Source organism: Podarcis filfolensis, assembly GCF_964270895.1.
Source record: "Podarcis filfolensis genome assembly, chromosome: 11".
Lineage (NCBI taxonomy): Eukaryota > Metazoa > Chordata > Lepidosauria > Squamata > Lacertidae > Podarcis > Podarcis filfolensis.
In genome coordinates this window covers 17,343,646-17,360,509 of record NC_139613.1, presented here as the reverse complement: position 1 = coordinate 17,360,509, position 16,864 = coordinate 17,343,646, and the positions used below count along the sequence as shown (strand labels likewise).

The 16,864-nt window shown below is 39.8% G+C and overlaps 2 protein-coding genes across 11 annotated transcripts in view; one reads left to right on the top strand and one right to left on the bottom strand.

Annotated features, from left to right (window-relative positions):
- The window catches only part of CPLANE1 (ciliogenesis and planar polarity effector complex subunit 1), a 51,937-nt gene extending 39,840 nt beyond the window's left edge, over positions 1–12,097 (top strand). For 2 of the 3 annotated variants that reach the window (XM_083575967.1, XM_083575968.1), the window contains exons 39-55: positions 329–427; positions 798–896; positions 1,803–1,901; positions 3,066–3,184; positions 3,325–3,520; positions 3,724–3,968; positions 4,076–4,157; positions 4,750–4,908; positions 5,795–5,828; positions 6,134–6,265; positions 7,027–7,192; positions 8,060–8,121; positions 8,832–8,990; positions 9,585–9,682; positions 9,811–9,933; positions 10,844–10,986; positions 11,553–12,097. In XM_083575967.1, coding sequence (XP_083432093.1) covers positions 329–427; positions 798–896; positions 1,803–1,901; positions 3,066–3,184; positions 3,325–3,520; positions 3,724–3,968; positions 4,076–4,157; positions 4,750–4,908; positions 5,795–5,828; positions 6,134–6,265; positions 7,027–7,192; positions 8,060–8,121; positions 8,832–8,990; positions 9,585–9,682; positions 9,811–9,933; positions 10,844–10,986; positions 11,553–11,693 — 2,156 coding nt within the window. In that variant the 3' untranslated portion in view covers positions 11,694–12,097. The remainder of the gene's footprint in view (positions 1–328; positions 428–797; positions 897–1,802; positions 1,902–3,065; positions 3,185–3,324; positions 3,521–3,723; positions 3,969–4,075; positions 4,158–4,749; positions 4,909–5,794; positions 5,829–6,133; positions 6,266–7,026; positions 7,193–8,059; positions 8,122–8,831; positions 8,991–9,584; positions 9,683–9,810; positions 9,934–10,843; positions 10,987–11,552) is intronic. The other variant, XM_083575969.1, reaches the window with a different exon arrangement.
- Positions 12,098–15,535: 3,438 nt separating this feature from the next.
- Positions 15,536–16,864, bottom strand: part of NIPBL (NIPBL cohesin loading factor) — a 129,090-nt gene continuing 127,761 nt past the window's right edge. For all 8 annotated transcript variants that reach the window (XM_083575449.1, XM_083575450.1, XM_083575451.1 and 5 more), the window contains one exon: positions 15,536–16,507. In XM_083575449.1, coding sequence (XP_083431575.1) covers positions 16,142–16,507 — 366 coding nt within the window. In that variant the 3' untranslated portion in view covers positions 15,536–16,141. The remainder of the gene's footprint in view (positions 16,508–16,864) is intronic.

Here is a 16,864-nt window from a genome sequence, read left to right as displayed (position 1 = left end):
AATGAATTGTCAGTCATAATTTTACATGCATTCACTGCTTTTGTAGATTCATTTTGAAATAAATCACTATTTCCTGGCATCGGTTTCCTATCTGTAGAAATGTGATTATATTTATAATGGATATAAGAGCAGGATATAAGAGCAGGATTCACCTAACGCACCTACATAGGCAAAAATGTTTCTCTAATCCTCTTTATTGAATATGAATTATGTTTTCTTCATTTTTAATTGTACAGCTGAGACAATGAATTTAGCAAAAACTATTGAAATAGTTTTCTTCCCCTACTAATTTTAATGTGGATAGTAATTATGTATTCCTCCCTCTTAGACCCAGAGGCTGTTATTTCTTCAGCAGGACTACATTACTTAGCTTCTGTAAGAAAAAGAATTGCGGATCTTCAAGATGCCTCTACAAATACAGATCCTGGTAAAATAATCTGCCGGAATTTTTTATGTTGTTGCTTTTTTAGCATTTGCAGCTAAATTGCTTTCCTCTAAGTTAATTTATATTAGAATATCTCCTAGCAGCCCAATCCTATGCATGTCTACTCAGAACTAAGTCACAGTGAGTTCAGTGTGACTTCTGGGTATGTTTAGGATTACAGCCTAAGAATTGTGGAAGAAATGGCAATCAATAATTTTTGCAATGTTAAGCATTGTGTATGAAATTTGTCCTCTTCAGACCAAGTCCTTCAATCCTTCCACCAGAAATAACCCTCCTTCAATAAGTAACAGAATGTTTTGTTTTGCCTTTCTGTTGATTGATCTTGATTTTACTTTTTTCTTTACCAATCAAGTTAATAAATCACACCAAGATGTACAAACTGTCTCAGATGAAATAGTTTCTGAACCTGATAAAAATCAACCAATCACCACTGCTTCTGCGTCTCTAACAGGTGTGCTTCCTTTCAGTCTGTTTGTATGAATTGTTGGTTTTTTTGCTTGCTTGTTTGTTTTTCAAATGTGTTCATTCTGGTGGGTTCCACTTTTCCTGAAGTCTCCTGGGATGACTAAAAATTTGCTCTGGGTGTTGGAGAATAGTGTGGGAGGTGCTGCAGGGGACTAACCTTTTTTGAAGATTGGCCACATTTAAGTGTTTGCTGCCCGTTCAAGGACCATATGTCAGTGCATGCACAAATCTGTGGTGCCGTTGTTAGAAGGAGAGGAAACAGGAACTCAGGAATGCAAGACTAACCTGCTGGATCAGACCAGGGGCCAATCTAGTCCAGCATCCTGTTGTCACGGTAGCCAATTTTCTTCCTGTTTCCCAAGAATCTCTGAAACATTCTAATAAGGGCACCACACCAGAGGGAGAAGGGCCCTTTGGAAAAATAAAATGTGGCGCTATAATGTCCCCTCCTTGCTTATGAGATCTGAGGATGGGGTTCAGCCTATTAGGTGTGGTGTTCAACAGCGCCACCTGCTGGTGAAAATTTTTTTTGAAAAGTTTCTCAGCATTGCCTTTTAACAAAATAAATTGAGGAACACCATAAACTGCTTGGGAAGCCAAACATGCCCTACAGGTTAGCCAACCCTGCTGTAGGGTGGAGGAAGAATTGGCAAATGAGTAGGCAGATCTATTGAACTGACAGTCCGTGAAGGGACTCCTCTGGATCCAACCAGGTATCTTTAAATTTATCTTCAATTTCTTTTTATCTTAAATTAATCTTGAAGTAATTCACTTGCTCTCCTAAGGCCAAATTATTCAAAATATCCTCAGAAATCCCTGTATTTTAATAAAGAATAGAATGTGCTTTCCTGCTATTGATTCATCTTGGCTTTTCTTTATTTTATCAATCAAGTTGTTAAACCTTGTGAGGATATGCAAACCATCTCAGAAGAAATCGTTTTTGAATCTGGTAAAAATCAACCAATCACTCCTGCTTCTGCGTCTATTGCAGGTGTGCCATCAGTCTGTCCATGTTGATTTTTTTATATGTGCACATTGTATCTTCCTTTAGAAAAGAAACTTTATTTTACTGATTTAGAATCCATATACGACTATAGTATGAGACTGCCCCCCCCAGTTAATATGGACATAAAGTTCATGTTGATTTTTATTGGCAAAAAAATGTTGATGAACCACATTTTTCACTTACGTACCCTCTTTTATTGTCATTTGTTTTTCAAAGATAGCTAAGAAGTTAATATTTAGTCTTTGCCTTCTGTGAAGACCTTAGAAAAAAATTTTTGAGCAAATTTTGTATTTGTATTTCATATGTTGTTGTTATTAAGAGCGAATGGACTCCCCAGCACACATCTGCTGAGAATGTGCTTGTGGAGGAGAGGATTTAACTTTCCCATTTAATTTTCTCAGTCTTTGAAAGCAGTCTTTTCTCCCTTTGAAAGCAGTTACAGTGGTACCTCGGTTTACGAACTTAATCTGTTCCCGAAGTCCGTTCTTAAACCAAATCTGTTCTGAAACCGAGGCGCGCTTCCACCGTTTGGATTCCAGTTTTGCGGACTTTGTAAACCAAATAGTTCGTCAACAGGGCTGTTCTTAAACCGAGGTACCACTGTATTCGCCTTGATAGGTAAAGGGTTAACCCACTCCCCCAGGGCTGCTGCTCCAAACAGAATCACAGGTCCTCTGTGGTTGCTTTTAACCAAAAAAAGGAAGACGTACTGAGAGATCCAATGATGCATTTGCTGCATCTAGTGCAGTTAGGCCCTTGAAAACCTAATTAAAGTTTTTCTGATGGAAATGAGCACCATCAGTCAAGTAAACTCTGCCAGAATCCCTCTTCTGGGGGAGACGCATGAGGCTCATTCCCACTTGTAGTAAAGGGATGGGGAACCCGTAGTGCTCCATGTGTTGTTGGACTCTCCCATCAGCTTCAATCGGCTCCCATCAGCTTCAACCAGCATGCCCAGTGGTATGCGGGAGACAATATGGTAACTAACCCCCACTGCTCAGCACAGGAGGAAAATACCTTATTGTCATAGCATATTCAGGTTTTCAATGTTCTTATCAGTCCTATTGCTACTGTGTCCAAATATATTTTCCAGCATTCCTGGATATTTACTGCCCATGGTGACTTAACAATTTCTTTTTCTTCACACAGAGCTTTTACCTGCAAGTGTTCCCCAGGCATTGCCGCCAGATGTGTACTTGAACCTTACTTTCCCTGCTGAATCAGGAAATGTGACTTTACAATCCTCATCTGATATTACATCTGATTTGGTAAGTTATGAGAAATATGTGCTGATGATGGAGCAGTATATAGATACAACATGTGTGTTACATTCATGCATCCACTGAAGGGGGAGTAGTTCACTAATTTCATTTAAAAATTTAATATTGATCTTTTTGATGCGGTTTAGACTGGACGGAAGTTTATCAATGTGATTGATATAGAAGATGGTGATCTTCTGAAAAACTTGCCAGATATTTCTGAGTCTGTTCCAAAACACATTGCCACTCAGCCTATGAAGTCTGAATTCCCAGCTTCTGCAAAATTGCATCACATGGCAACATCTGTTACCAATACAATTCCACCTGAAGAATTTGAGACAGAAGGTGAACAATTTTCATTTTATTTCAAAATATTCGCTTTTAAAACCGGATCCTTTTGATGTTGTTAATTGAACAATTCCTCTGAGAATGTGCACCCCTTCAAAACACACTTTAAGTTCTTCCTGCAAAGCTGTAGCGTTCATTGTTGTATTTTATGTTTCTAGCAGTTAATGGAAAAGCATTTCCCCCACTTTTTTGATTCAAAGGAGATCTTCTTCAAACTGAATCACCACAAGCGCCACCTAAGCCAGTAGAGACAGAGATTTCTGGTGATCGTCTAACATTGAACCTCCTGAACGAGGATTTCAGCACTGCTTCCTCCACAGGACCATTAGCCAGAAAAATGAGCAGAAAGCACATTTCTGCCAAGCTGCAGGAAATGGATAGGCAGCTACTGGCCCTACAGAACGTGGCAGAAAGAATAGAAAAAGAATTTAGCAGTACTAAACTGGTAGGTTTATGCTTCCTTCTGCTTAAAACTTTTTTGTGCCTGTGTTAAAGATTGGAGAAATATTTATGTTTAAAGTGTGGCTTTGTGATCTCTCTCCTTTTTTTCAGGTTGTGGACACTGTAGAAGATGTAGGTACAGGAGAGGATGACATCTCATTCTTTGCCCCAGGTGTTAAAGTTTCTAAAGAAGGTGGGTCTTGTTCTGCTGGCTGATCTATGGAAAGTTGAAAATAATTGTCAGCAGCAGGAGTGGAAGGGATGTGGGCTCAGGGTGAGAATGGTAGGAGTTTGTGAGAATGAGATGGGTGGAGAGAGGTTTTGCTGGATAAAATATGTTGAAATGAATAAAACAGTGTAGGGAGCATTGGGAAAAGGTAAAAAAATCCAAATGTATCGAAATATTGCAAAAATAAGGAAGTGTCTTACGATACCTTCAAGACCTAATAAATGTATTGGTTCATTTCATGCATCTGAATGAGACTATTGCCAACAAAAGCTTATGCCCATAATGAACTTGGTAGTTGGATAATACCCTAAGTCACACAGAGCAGATCTATGTAAGTTTAATAGACTTAAGTCCATTAAGTTCAATGGGTAAACTCTGAGCATGATTAACACTGGATTTTTGTTTTTAAAAACCCTTGTGTCACAAGACCGTTTCCTGTTTTTGCTACAAGAGATTCACACGGCTGCTCCTCTGAACATATTGTAAAAATGTGTTTTATTGCTTCTAAAAATCAGTGTGCACTCATTTGGCTTCAATTATCCTTTTGTTGAAACAGAGCGCTATTCAACCCGTGTGATTGTGGAGAATTATACAGAGGAGGAAAGGAGTTTAGGAACGGAATCATTTCAAACTAACTACATTGCTTTGCAAACACCCTCTGCTTCTCCTTCAGCATCAGCTTCTAATCTTCCCAGAATCAAAAAGTCATCTTCTGGTACCACTCCCTACTTGTTGATTATTCTATAATCATGCTGCTTACTGTTTTTAGTTAGCATTATTTGTATAGTAGCCACATTTCATCATATGTGGAATAGTTCTGCTTCCATAACATTTCTAACTTTGCCATTTTATTTAGTCATATTTGAGGAAAGTGTCATGGATCTTGTGTGAGATAGTAGATAAAGTCGAGCCTGGTTGGGAAATTGTTCTTTCCTATGCTGTTACCTCTGTTCTGCATTCTGCTTCCTCTGATCTTTGCATATTAAAAAGAAATGGGCAGAATATTATGCTTACTCCTCCATAATCCCCCATATGAGGTGCCCTGTCTTACCTCTGTTCCTTACAGAGCTAGACAAAGGCTTGGCATGAGAGTGTTGCATAAATCATTTTTCTTAATGGCATTGTACCACAGATGGATGGTTGAGCCCTTGTAAAACATAATTGTAGGGTCACTAAGGTCTGTAGGATTGTGCTGTTCATCATCTAATGAGAGGCATTTGAAGTGTGGCTTTTTAAATTATGTGGGCTGGCCCTGCAATGCTTTAATGGTTTATTTTAGAGTAGTGTCCTCACAGTCCTTTTTTAGTGATAGACTTATGCTATGGTTTTAACACTAAACTTGGTAGTTGTCCTGAATAATGTAATACTGTCTAAATACAAAGGTATAAACTATTCATGACTACTTAGCAAATCCAAACACTGCAACTCCCAAGATCCCTGACATTAGGCTGACGGGAGTTACCATCCAACAGCATCTACAGGGTCACACCTTTCCTATTTCTGTCCTAATGTATTTGTACAGTATCCCATGTTGGTTGTATCTTATGGTGCATTTCTCTTCTACAATCTATGCTGTCAATAAATTCTGTTTCTTTTTGCAGATATTAATGTTAGATCAGAAGAATTGGATGAGAGGTATGTATGAGAAAATATTGAAACAGGAAATTTGTCTGGAGAACTGGGCATGGGTTTGTCTGGAGAACTGGGCATGGGTTTGTCTGGAGAACTGGGCCTTTGGGAGGAAGGGTTAAAAAACACCTGCACACCCAAAGTCCTGATCCAAATTGAAAGTATCCATAGATTCCTTTGTTTGTTTGTTTAAGTAAAGGTATGAAATTGCAATTATACATTTAATGTATCATCAAATTTGACTCCCTAGTTTTTTCTAGAAGTGGTATGTTTTTCCTATTTGCAGTAATGTAATTGCTTTTTTAAAATAGTTTTTCAGAAGATCCTCTGCAGATCACTGGCTTGAGTGGTGTTTCTGACATCATTGCTGACCTTCTACTTGAGGGTGGCATTTCTGCTTCAGAGCTGGGTCTCACAGAAACACAAGCAAAAAAAATATCCAGGTAATTGCTACATGACCTGTGACATTGTGGTAGAGTGGTTAGAGGTTAGGATACACCTTGGAAAATCAAGGTTCAAATCTCCACTCAGCCATAAAGTTCACTGGGTGAATTTGGACCTGTCATTATCTATATCTAACCTACCTTGTAGGGTAGAACCATGTATACCACATTGAGCTCATTGGAAGGCAGGCAGTAAGTAAATAATTACAGCTGAACCTTTACTGAGATTTGTGATACACATCTGTTTACCTTAACCTGTCAGGTGGCATTGTGGGATAACATCCCCACCCCATCCCCACCATTATCCAGCGATGGGCCATGACTCGGGGGGGGGGGCGTGTCCCAGCCAGCACAACACCAAAAATGGTCCCCACACCATCCAGGGAAGTGGATTTCAGCCTGCCCCAAATTTGGCCAATCATGGGAAGGCTGCGTTGCTGTTTCTGTCCTAGAGGCAGATTGGACTGAGCTGGAAGGCTTCACTCCTGTCCGTCTCTTGGATATTTATTCCCTCCCCACACAGCTTCATGGAGATTCATGATCAAGTTATTAGTGTTACCTTGAGAGAGGTCCAAATCCAATTCTAGTTGTGGGCTAACTTTTGTTTCCCATGCATTTGATATTTTTGGAAACTTTGTAGTCCTTTGAGATCAAAACAGACATATATATTGCTATGCTACTTTTACATGCTTTTAAATGTTATTTCATCTAATTATTTGAAGTACGTGTTAATTATGTCTGAGTTTTGTGCTGTATTCCAGCCTCTCCAGTGTAGTGAGTGGGCATTCACGTAAAACAGAAAAGGAGAGAAAAGAGTTACACACTTGGATGAAAAGAAAGCAAAAGGAAAGGCTAGCTGAGTATCTGCAAACGCTGGCTGAACAAAGGGCAAAAGAACACAATCCATTTCATTTTAGAAGAAAAATGGTAAGACTACTTACATTGTATTGTGATCATGTGGCTGTAACAATTCAGTGTAGAAAATCATTTTAAAAATGTGTTAAGATGTCGTTCTCAAATATGAATGCCCTAATCAGCTTCCGCTGCAAATTCTACATTCTTCTGTACAATCTATTACAGCTTTAAAATTAGCTGGATCCATTTGGGGCTGGTTCAGATACAGAAATGATCAAAGCTTATTTATTTGTGGGATAAAATATGAGAAGGGGTGGGGAGTGGGGGGAGGGGTTGATCACATGGCCTGATCCTTTAATCCAGGGATGGCCTAACATACCAGTAGTGGGTAGAGCAAAATGAGTAGAGATACTCTTTTCTCTTTGTCCTTCACACATTCCATTCCATTCATTTATTTTCTGGTTGGAGTGAACCGTGCATTGAGTATGGGTTAGCTTCTCCTACAGCCCAAGAAAGACAGGGAACATGCAACCAAATTTGGGAGGGGGTGTGTCTATGCAGGGCTTTAGACTAGATGACCACTGGGGTCTCTTCCAACTCTACTATTCTGTGATTCTGTAAGGGCAGCAGACACCACTCCATCATGCAAATTTACCAGACCTCTGACCCATTCAGTCACCCCCACCCCAGCAGTTGACTGAAAATTCTCATAGGTTGTATCAGTTGAAAGTATAGTTGTGGACCATGTTTGTTGGCTTGAAATGTTCGGAGGCAACCAGTTGAATAGTTTTTATTTGTCAAGTGGCCACACCTCACTTTTCCATTTGGGCACAGTTCCAAAATCCTAGCTCTGAAAAAGCACTTATGATGAATGTGTAACCAATTATGAAGACTGGAAAGAGAAGATAATTTTAGTAACCGTTTGCCTTTCTTGTATAGCCACTTGGAATCACAACACAGGATATTAAATTACAGGAGAAAAAGAAATGTGAAAAAAATAAGTAAGTTATCACTCAGTGCCATTCCAGCCTTTCCCTTTATTTTGTTCTGCTGTATGTGACTGCCAACCCCTTTACCCTGGGCAGGGGGTGGAGTTTGGATCCGGCTGAGGTGTCTATGTCAGCCCTGCTGGCCTCTGTAGCTTCCCAGCAGCCACCAGCTGATGTCACTCTATTGGCATGGAGCCCCCCTTCTGCTCACTCACTGGACGTGTGGATGGGCAGAAATGCCACTGGCTGCTGGATCCTAAGCATTGGGCCCAACTGTGATGTCACCCTGTCATTCTGTAAAGCCCTGTTGGTGTGGGGGTGGGAACTTAGGATTTCTCCATATAGACCTTTCAGTCACCTGCCCGGAAATAAGATCAAAGGAAGCAATTTTACATGAGGACAATTGTCTTAGGCCTGGATATGAAGCTCCAGCCCTGATGATTTGCTGAAAAATAGGCCTTGGGCAGGAAATTCTGACTCAAAAAAGGGGGAAAGATGGTACATCTAAAAGTTGTATATTGCTGTCTGTCCTGTTTCTCTGGAGAAGTTATACAGCAGGGTTGTACAACTTAAGGCCCATAGATGAATTTGGATCCCTCTGCTTTCCCCCAAAGGTTAGACAGGCTTAGTTTTCTTCTTTAAACTAGACGAAATGTCAGTAAAGAAACAAGACTTGTAATATTAGGCTTAAATAATAGGCATCTTGTTTTCATTCCCTTCAGGGCCTTGTTTTCTGAGCATCATAACATTAGAGTCTCTGAAGCCCTCACTCTGATGCATGAGCTGTTGTCTGACACTGTGCAACTTCCTTCAAGTGAATCACTCTCTAAAACAAGATCACCTTATGATTTCAAGAGACCACATATTGCTTCCGCTGGAGGGTAAAGTATACAGGCTTCCCAATGTCTTTAATTTCCCCAGCTCAGAAGTAAGACCGATTGAATTCAATAGACAAAAATATTAGCTGCTGCTTCCCCCACCATCTGGGTCAGGACCGCAGCATGGATGGCTAGAGTTAAGTGCACACACACACACAAGTGTGCATGTTAATGTAACATGTAGTTTGCTCTTGGGGCTATGGAGATTGTTGTGGGTATCTGTGCTACTTCCAGTGCTAACAGCAAAAAGGGAACCTAACTTAGTGGTAAAGGATCTACTTTATATGTAAAGATCCCAGGTTCAAGTTGAATTGGTAAGATGATGGAATCAGTTCTTTGCTGTAGATAATACTTGCATAGAAAGCCAAATAATTTGATATGGTTTTTTCAGTAGTTGGGAATCTCCTCATTGCAAACTCCTCATTGCAAAAATGAACCATTTGAACACTGCAGTGGCACATGGTTGTCATTATAGACATAATGGTATTGTAATGTTACATGATTAGCCCCAGCATGGACCCTGCTAATGTTATGAGAAGCCATTTTCGTGCACTTTTATATATTATTTCTGATAGAAATGTGGTATATCCCTTGTAGAAGTTGCCACGCTGCAAGGAGGAAGGCTGCTTCCAAAGGTAGTTTGAGTCAGACGAGATCCTTTTCCAGTCTGTCCTGTGGCATAACTCCAAGGAAAGGTAAGAATGGAAATGAGATGGCCACAATGCCCAGTTTGCACTGAACTATTGGGGGGGGGGGCGTTATATAGTTGTGCTTTCCAATTCCTGATCCATAAATTGGGTATTTTGTGTCATTTCTGCTCAAGGCCGACTATGCCAAACTCCTTACAGAAGAAAGGGACCAGAATCCCATCAAGGGGAGATGCGGTGGAAAAGCAGAAGACACCTGCAACAGTGGTCAAGTCACAGGCTTGACTTAAGAAGTCAAGGTTTGTTATTCAACCAGTTCTCACACTGTTCATTGGTGCTCATCTCTGCTTTCCTGCAGTGAACACTGAAACTTCTGGGAGGAAAGTTTTTTGTCTTATAAGCTTAAAAAGTCCAAAATACATAGGTTAGGGGTTTAACTAAGAGCTGGATAATCAAAAGTCTTTACCGATGCTCTTTGCTGGAGTTGGGGACCTTTCCAGAACTTGGTCTGGGCAGCTTCCCCAAAACTTGGAAATGCAAGTGAGCTTGCCCAATAGTTGAAGGAGCTTTAAAAATGTTTGGTGTATTTGACTAGCTGTGCAGAACCTTCTGAGCCTTTGAGGAAAATAATGATGTTTGAGATGAATACCATTTCAACGTAACAAAGTAGCCAAATTTATACTTGGTAATTACACCATTTAGTAGCATGTCCAATGGGCATCACTGTCAAGACCAACATAATGGAGGAGGCTATGGGAGCAGATCTTTGTGCTGCAGTCCCTTTATTTACAGTAAAGTTTGCTGTGTTGAGAAGTTTATATTGCATCGCTTTGTAGCGCATCTTGCTTCAAATAGTAAGCGGTTGAGGGTTAAGTTGTAATACTGCATGCACTGATTACAGAATCTTTATTCCTTCCATTTGTAACAGATCCATTTTGCTGCATCTCTCTTCTGTGAACTTGGAACTATAAGCAGAGAACAGTAGGCCCCAAAGTGTACCATGGCAGGGGTGACTCTAAGACAGTTATAATTGGGTAGAACGAATAAGAGGACTCAGTAGCCCATATCAGATATTCTAGAGCAGGTGGAAACCACTAGCAAATCTGACTTTGGGAGCAAGGGTTGCCGAATTTAGGTCCACAACACCAATTAACAAGAGATAATTGAAGGAAAGAAATACTTGCAAATAAAGAATGTGCTCTCTTGCAGCTTCTGATGAGCAGAGAAAGTTCCAAGACACTGACACAACAACGCGCACAAATGAGGAGAGTGAAGACGACGCCATGAGTGTTTGGAGCATTCCGGATGAGATCCAGAGGATACTGTATGGCGGTTCAAATTCCCATTTCAAGGCAAGGGTGGAAACATAATTAGCTATTACTCATTCTGCGTATTTGGGACAGTCACTTTATCTTAATCCCCTTTTCTATGCAAATGCACCCGACACTAAAATGCAGACATGATAACTGGGAGAAGGTGCCAGTCCAAGCCACTGGTGGTAGGGATCATGGCAGCATAGGATGCACCCACCCTACTGTCCCTGGTGGGTTTCTGGAAGAGGGGGAAGAGAAGCTGAAACAGTGTGAGCTCACAGAAACTCCAAATAAGGTGGTCTTTGCTGGCATTACGGACAGCAATGCTGGGCAGGCAGGATAATTATTCTCCTGCTGTTAAAGCAGAACCTGGCTGCTGCTCCGAAGGAGTGGCTATCTTGAATGTTTAGACCACCCTCTGAGAGGAAATATGGAATTTGGTAGACTGTAAGTCAGAGTAGAGGAAGAGAGGGGGGAAATGAGATCCTGGCAGTTGGTGGTGTCAGTATAAAGTTGGTGAAGAAAGCACTTTGGGGAGCTTAGTCTGGCTAGCTAAGCTCTATCACACACACTCCTGTCACTGATTACCTTTTATATCTCCACAGGAATCTTTGCCTCATGAAGATGCTTGCTCCATTGCCAGCCTTAATAACTTGGACGGTGTGTCTGAAAGTACTAGCAGCATCCTCAGCAAGCTTGACTGGAATGCAGTGGAGGCTATGGTAGCAAATGTGGAAGAAAAATAAAACCAGAATTTCTTGGATGCTCTGCCCTTTAAAAGGAAAGTAGGCCCAATATTATTTGGAAAAATATCTGATAGCTGACCATCATGGCATAAAATTACGGCAAAATTCTAAGCAAATAACACTTCTTTCCTAACCAATAAGCTAGCATTTAAAAGCAAAATCACGGAATTATGCAGACCAGTACAATACCACATATACTTAGGCTTCTTGGAACATATGTTTGGTATATGGGGCAAAGAAGACAAGATTCATAGTTTCTGAAAGCAGTATTTAAATAGCAAGATTTAAATAGCCACAGTTGCACAGTGATTAAAAAGATAATTCATACCTAAGATTCTGAATCATGTTTTATAATTATTTAAGTAGTAGTTTGTAGTAATGTAATAATTTTTTTTGCTGTTTAATACTTTCAAATGGTGTTTTTGCAGAAGAAAGACGATTCTGGCAGGTCAGTCAGTCACAGCTTTATTGTTTGTCCCCAAAGGCCATTAAAATTGAATGACCCAACAAGGTTTTGTTGTTCAGCTGCTTTGAAGACTATGACTGATGCTGCTCACCTCATCCATAGTCACCTTCTATTTTAGGCCTACTGTGACCATTTAGGTAAAGGGACCCCTGACCATTAGGTCCAGTCGTGACCGACTCTGGGGTTGTGGTGCTCATCTCACTTTACTGGCTGAGGGAGCCGGCGTACAGCTTCTGGGTCATGTGGCCAGCATGACTAAGCCACTTCTGGCGAACCAGAGCAGCGCACGGAAACGCCGTTTACCTTCCCACCAGAGTGGTACCTATTTATCTACTTGCACTTTCACGTGCTTTCGAACTGCTAGGTTGGCAGGAGCAGGGACCAAACAACGGGAACTCACCCTGTCAGCAGGGATTCAAACCGCCGACCTTCTGATCGACAAGCCCTATGCTCTGCAGTTTAACCCACGCATCCCGTGCCCATTTACAAAATACTAGTTCCTACAGTCCACTGTACTGTGAATACAAGGCACAACACCGATTGTACCTTACTCCATTAGAAGGGCAGATGTGGAAGAATTACATCTGAGACAGAAATTGGTAGAATGGGAAGTAAAATTTAGGTCGCAATACCACACAAACAAAACTTTAGCACAAGAGGTGGTGGTGGTGGTCTTATAAAAGTGCATCTATCCTCATCTGGGCAATCTGTCTTCCCTTGGATCTCATTTCACCTCTATATACCCTACAGTATATGCAACACAATCTCCTAGAAGTATAGAGTTGGAAGGGACCATGGAGGGTCATCTAGTCCAACCCCCCCGGTCAATGCAGGAATCCTGCCCACAGCTGTCCCTGGGTGGGCTCAGGCCACCAGCCTTCGGGTTAAGAGCCATTGTGCCACCTGTTTACATTTAAAATGGGATTATAGGCTGTGAGGCAGGAAGTCCCGAAAGAGGGAATTCTGAATAACAAAGAGTTGGAACTTGATCTTTGAAACAACATTCTTAAAAAGAAAATCCAGATTAATAGAGGGATGTTCAGCAATATATAGAGGGCAACAAGTTAGAAACCGTGTGTGCTTGACAACAACTCCCACAATCCCTATTGGCCATGCTAGCTGGTGTTGATGAGAGCTGGAGTCTCGACAATATCTGGAGGGCAACATGTTTTCCTATTCATGTTATAAATCATCTAAGCTAAGAGTTTAAGAGTGTCTGTTGGACTCACATTCTTACCTGTGAGGTGTACTCAGGTGGCATCCCAAAGCAAATAACCCTGTACAGAATTGCTGCTTGCCTCCAGTGGTACTTGCTATCTTTGCAGAAATTACCTGGAGGCTGAAGGGGTATATTTGAAGAAAAACACAAGCCAACATTTAATTAAAAAGTAAACTTTAACTCAGAAGGGAGGAATACCCTTTGCTCTGCCCAGTTCCAAGGCACCATTCCTGAAAATAGTATTGCTGTCCTTATCAAATTATCCAAAGATTGATTTCTCTTGTCAAGTGCTCATCAATGGTCAGAGATTGCAAGATTCAGACTGTATAAAGATATCAAACATCCATATTTTCTTATTCAACAGTTTTGTTTGTATACGTAAAAGGAGTAGGTTGAATTTATTGCAATTCTTGATGCCCCTCCAGAAGCAAGACTCAACATATAATCCACTCACCATTATCAATACCTGCTCCCCTTAGGAGCTTGTGCTGGAAACACAGTAAACAACTTTGAATCAGTTCTGTGTAAACTCAAAATATCCTGGAACAGTTGCTGCAAGGAACAAGCTTAATTAGCAATGGGAATATATTATCATGAAATTTCAGACATTTTTTGCTGTTAAATTGTATTCCAGAGAAACAAAGTTTAACCACTAAGATATTAATTCTAGCCAGGAAGGTATTGGAATAAGTAATAAAGTAATAAGGAAGTAATAAAACCAATTTGTAAGCACCTAGAGAGAAGCCTTCCCCAATGTTGATCCCTCTATAGGTTTTGCACTGCAACTTCCATCTAAAACTCAAAAACTGTAAACCAAAGCATCTAGAAGGCACTAGGGTTGGGGAAAGCAGACCTAGAGGGTAAATTTGACTTACTAACCGTCAGCATGGTTTTATAAAGAACAAGTAAAAGAAACCCATTAAGTGACTAAGTATAACATTTGCTTTCCCAACTTAAAAGACTAAATTAGCACTAAACTGCAGTACAACAGAAAACAAATTGGAGGAAATGAAAATTATTTCATAGAAAATTATTAAATAGATTCTGATGATCATGTTAGTTTAATTCTTGAATTCTGTATAAGAAAATGTAGGATTTGAATATTATTCTGCTGTTCCTAACAGATCAAGTAGCACACTAGAGTTCTGTAAACAGATGTAATAAAAATCCCACCCCACCATATATCCAATTTTGCAGAATAAGATAAATGCATCCCAAAACTGTTTGATGAACATCCACTTTTATACAAACTTGAAAACAAAGACCTTAAAGTAGTTCTCTGCTAATTATTTGGATGCTATTAATTTCTTCTCCGTATGTTAATATGGGGGGGGGGGGGAGAGACTACTATCCAGAAAGTCAAGCTGCTTTTAAACCTGGTGATGAGATATATTGAAGCAACCACTCCAGAGTTTTAAGTAGTAAAAGGTGAAAAGAAATTCAAGTAACTACAATACAACCAACTGTTCTGACCCCTAACTTTTAGAGAATAACTTATGAGCATATTAGCACAATTAATCAGTTACAAATCCATATTTACTCCTCTGATATTTGCACCCTATGACTGTAATTCAGTTAAGTGAAAATACCACTAGTGCAGCTAGGATTTTCTGGTTCACATAAAAATATATCCAACAATAGGATCCTAATGCACAGGTGGTGGTCTTGGGTCACATACATTGTTCCTGGTCAAGAGCAGTCTGATCTCCTGATGTCCTAACCAAGTGAAATATATCCATTGCTAGTTTCTCAGGCGAGTGTGATGGCTGTTCCCACCCCCACTCAAATTTTGAACATTGCTATATAGACAGCATTAGAAAGAAATTGAAGCATACAAGGCATAAACTATAGTTTCTTTTTATATCAAAATGTACTCTTGAAAATGTGTTTGGCACAGTGCTAAATCATATATAGTTAATACTAAATATTGCAGGATACAATAAAACCCTGGAGTTAACTTGTGTTTACACCCTTTTAAGGGATAAAAATAAAAGATACCAATTATTCAGAAGTCAGCCTATACAAACTGTATAAACAATATTTATGTCTTGCTTTGAAAACCACTGATATAGTAAATTTTACATAAAAGACTGCAAAATAATATAAATGGATTTAAACAGATCTTTACAATAAGAAATTCAAATGGAAACAGACAAGTAACAAAGAGAAGTAAAAAAATTTATTGCAGTATTCGTTCCACCAGATTTGCTGGGGATCCCTTTTCTTGTATTATTTCAGGGTGACCTAATACATCAAAATCTACATTTACAAAAACTCCTCCTGCAGATAGGTCATAGATACTGCATGCTTTTTCCCCCAACAGAATAAATTATATATCCAGGAGATTCTGCCATTTTACAGCCTGGAAAAACAATGCTTCCCTGGAAACTGGGCTAAGCTAAAGAAAGCCATCCGCTGCTAGGTTAAACTCCAAGAACACTTTATTAAGAACATTAACAGACTAATTTCCAACATTCACTTGTTTATTTTTTTTTAAAACAGAAAGGTTTTTTTTCAAGATATAAACAATTTTTGTTAAACTATTATACAGTGGGAGTAAAAATGAACTGAGAAGTTTCTGCTGCACAACAGCGAAGGAAGCTCCCACAAAAATGTTTACCAAACATTTCCTTCTGTTTCCTGCATCCCAGGTGTCATTCTTACTCTTCATTAAAATGATTTTTTTTTTGCCAGAAAGTTGATATTTCAAGTTTTTTTCTGTTATTTCATTTCCTGTAAAATTTGGCTGCATGTACAAATGCATTAGCTGGAAGTTCCATCCTTGGCGGCATACAACGATCGTAAAGTCTGAACCACTTTATTAGTCAGCTTATTAGCACTCGTTAGAGCAATTTTTTTGTAAATAATGTCTGACTCTTTAATAGTGTCTACCCAAGGCACCAGTTTGCGGCCATCACGGCGCTTAGCCTCAGTCCAGGAGCCACTGTAGGAGCCTGCCATCCACTGAACACTGAAGCCATTGCTGGTTTTCTGTACTACTCTTGCAATTTGTGGTCGATCTTTGTACTTTGGACAGCAAATAGCGATGACATCCATGACATCAACACTTTCATTCATCTGTGCTGCCAACTCCGTAGAGTCTGAATTTCGTTTTGACCTTCTCAATGACTAAAACATTGGGAGGGGAAAAAAGACCAAGTGTTACACAAAAGAACTTGAGTGAAATTATTGCTTTTATTGCTTTTAATCCCTTGACGCCGGGAGTTGGGATTTCCCGGCACACATTCCATTGCCGGCAATGAGACGCACCGCGACCGCCAGCGCCAAGGGGTTAACATCCTTGCAAAATCACATATTAAATTGTACCCGTGTCTTTTAACTCTTATTGATATATAAAATTATATGTACAAATGAATCATAAAGCTACATAAAAACTTGGCAACAATAAAAAGGATACACACAGTACATTCCAAAGGAAAATTAAACTTTATGCTAGATAAAATCTCTTCTATGTTTTTTATTGTT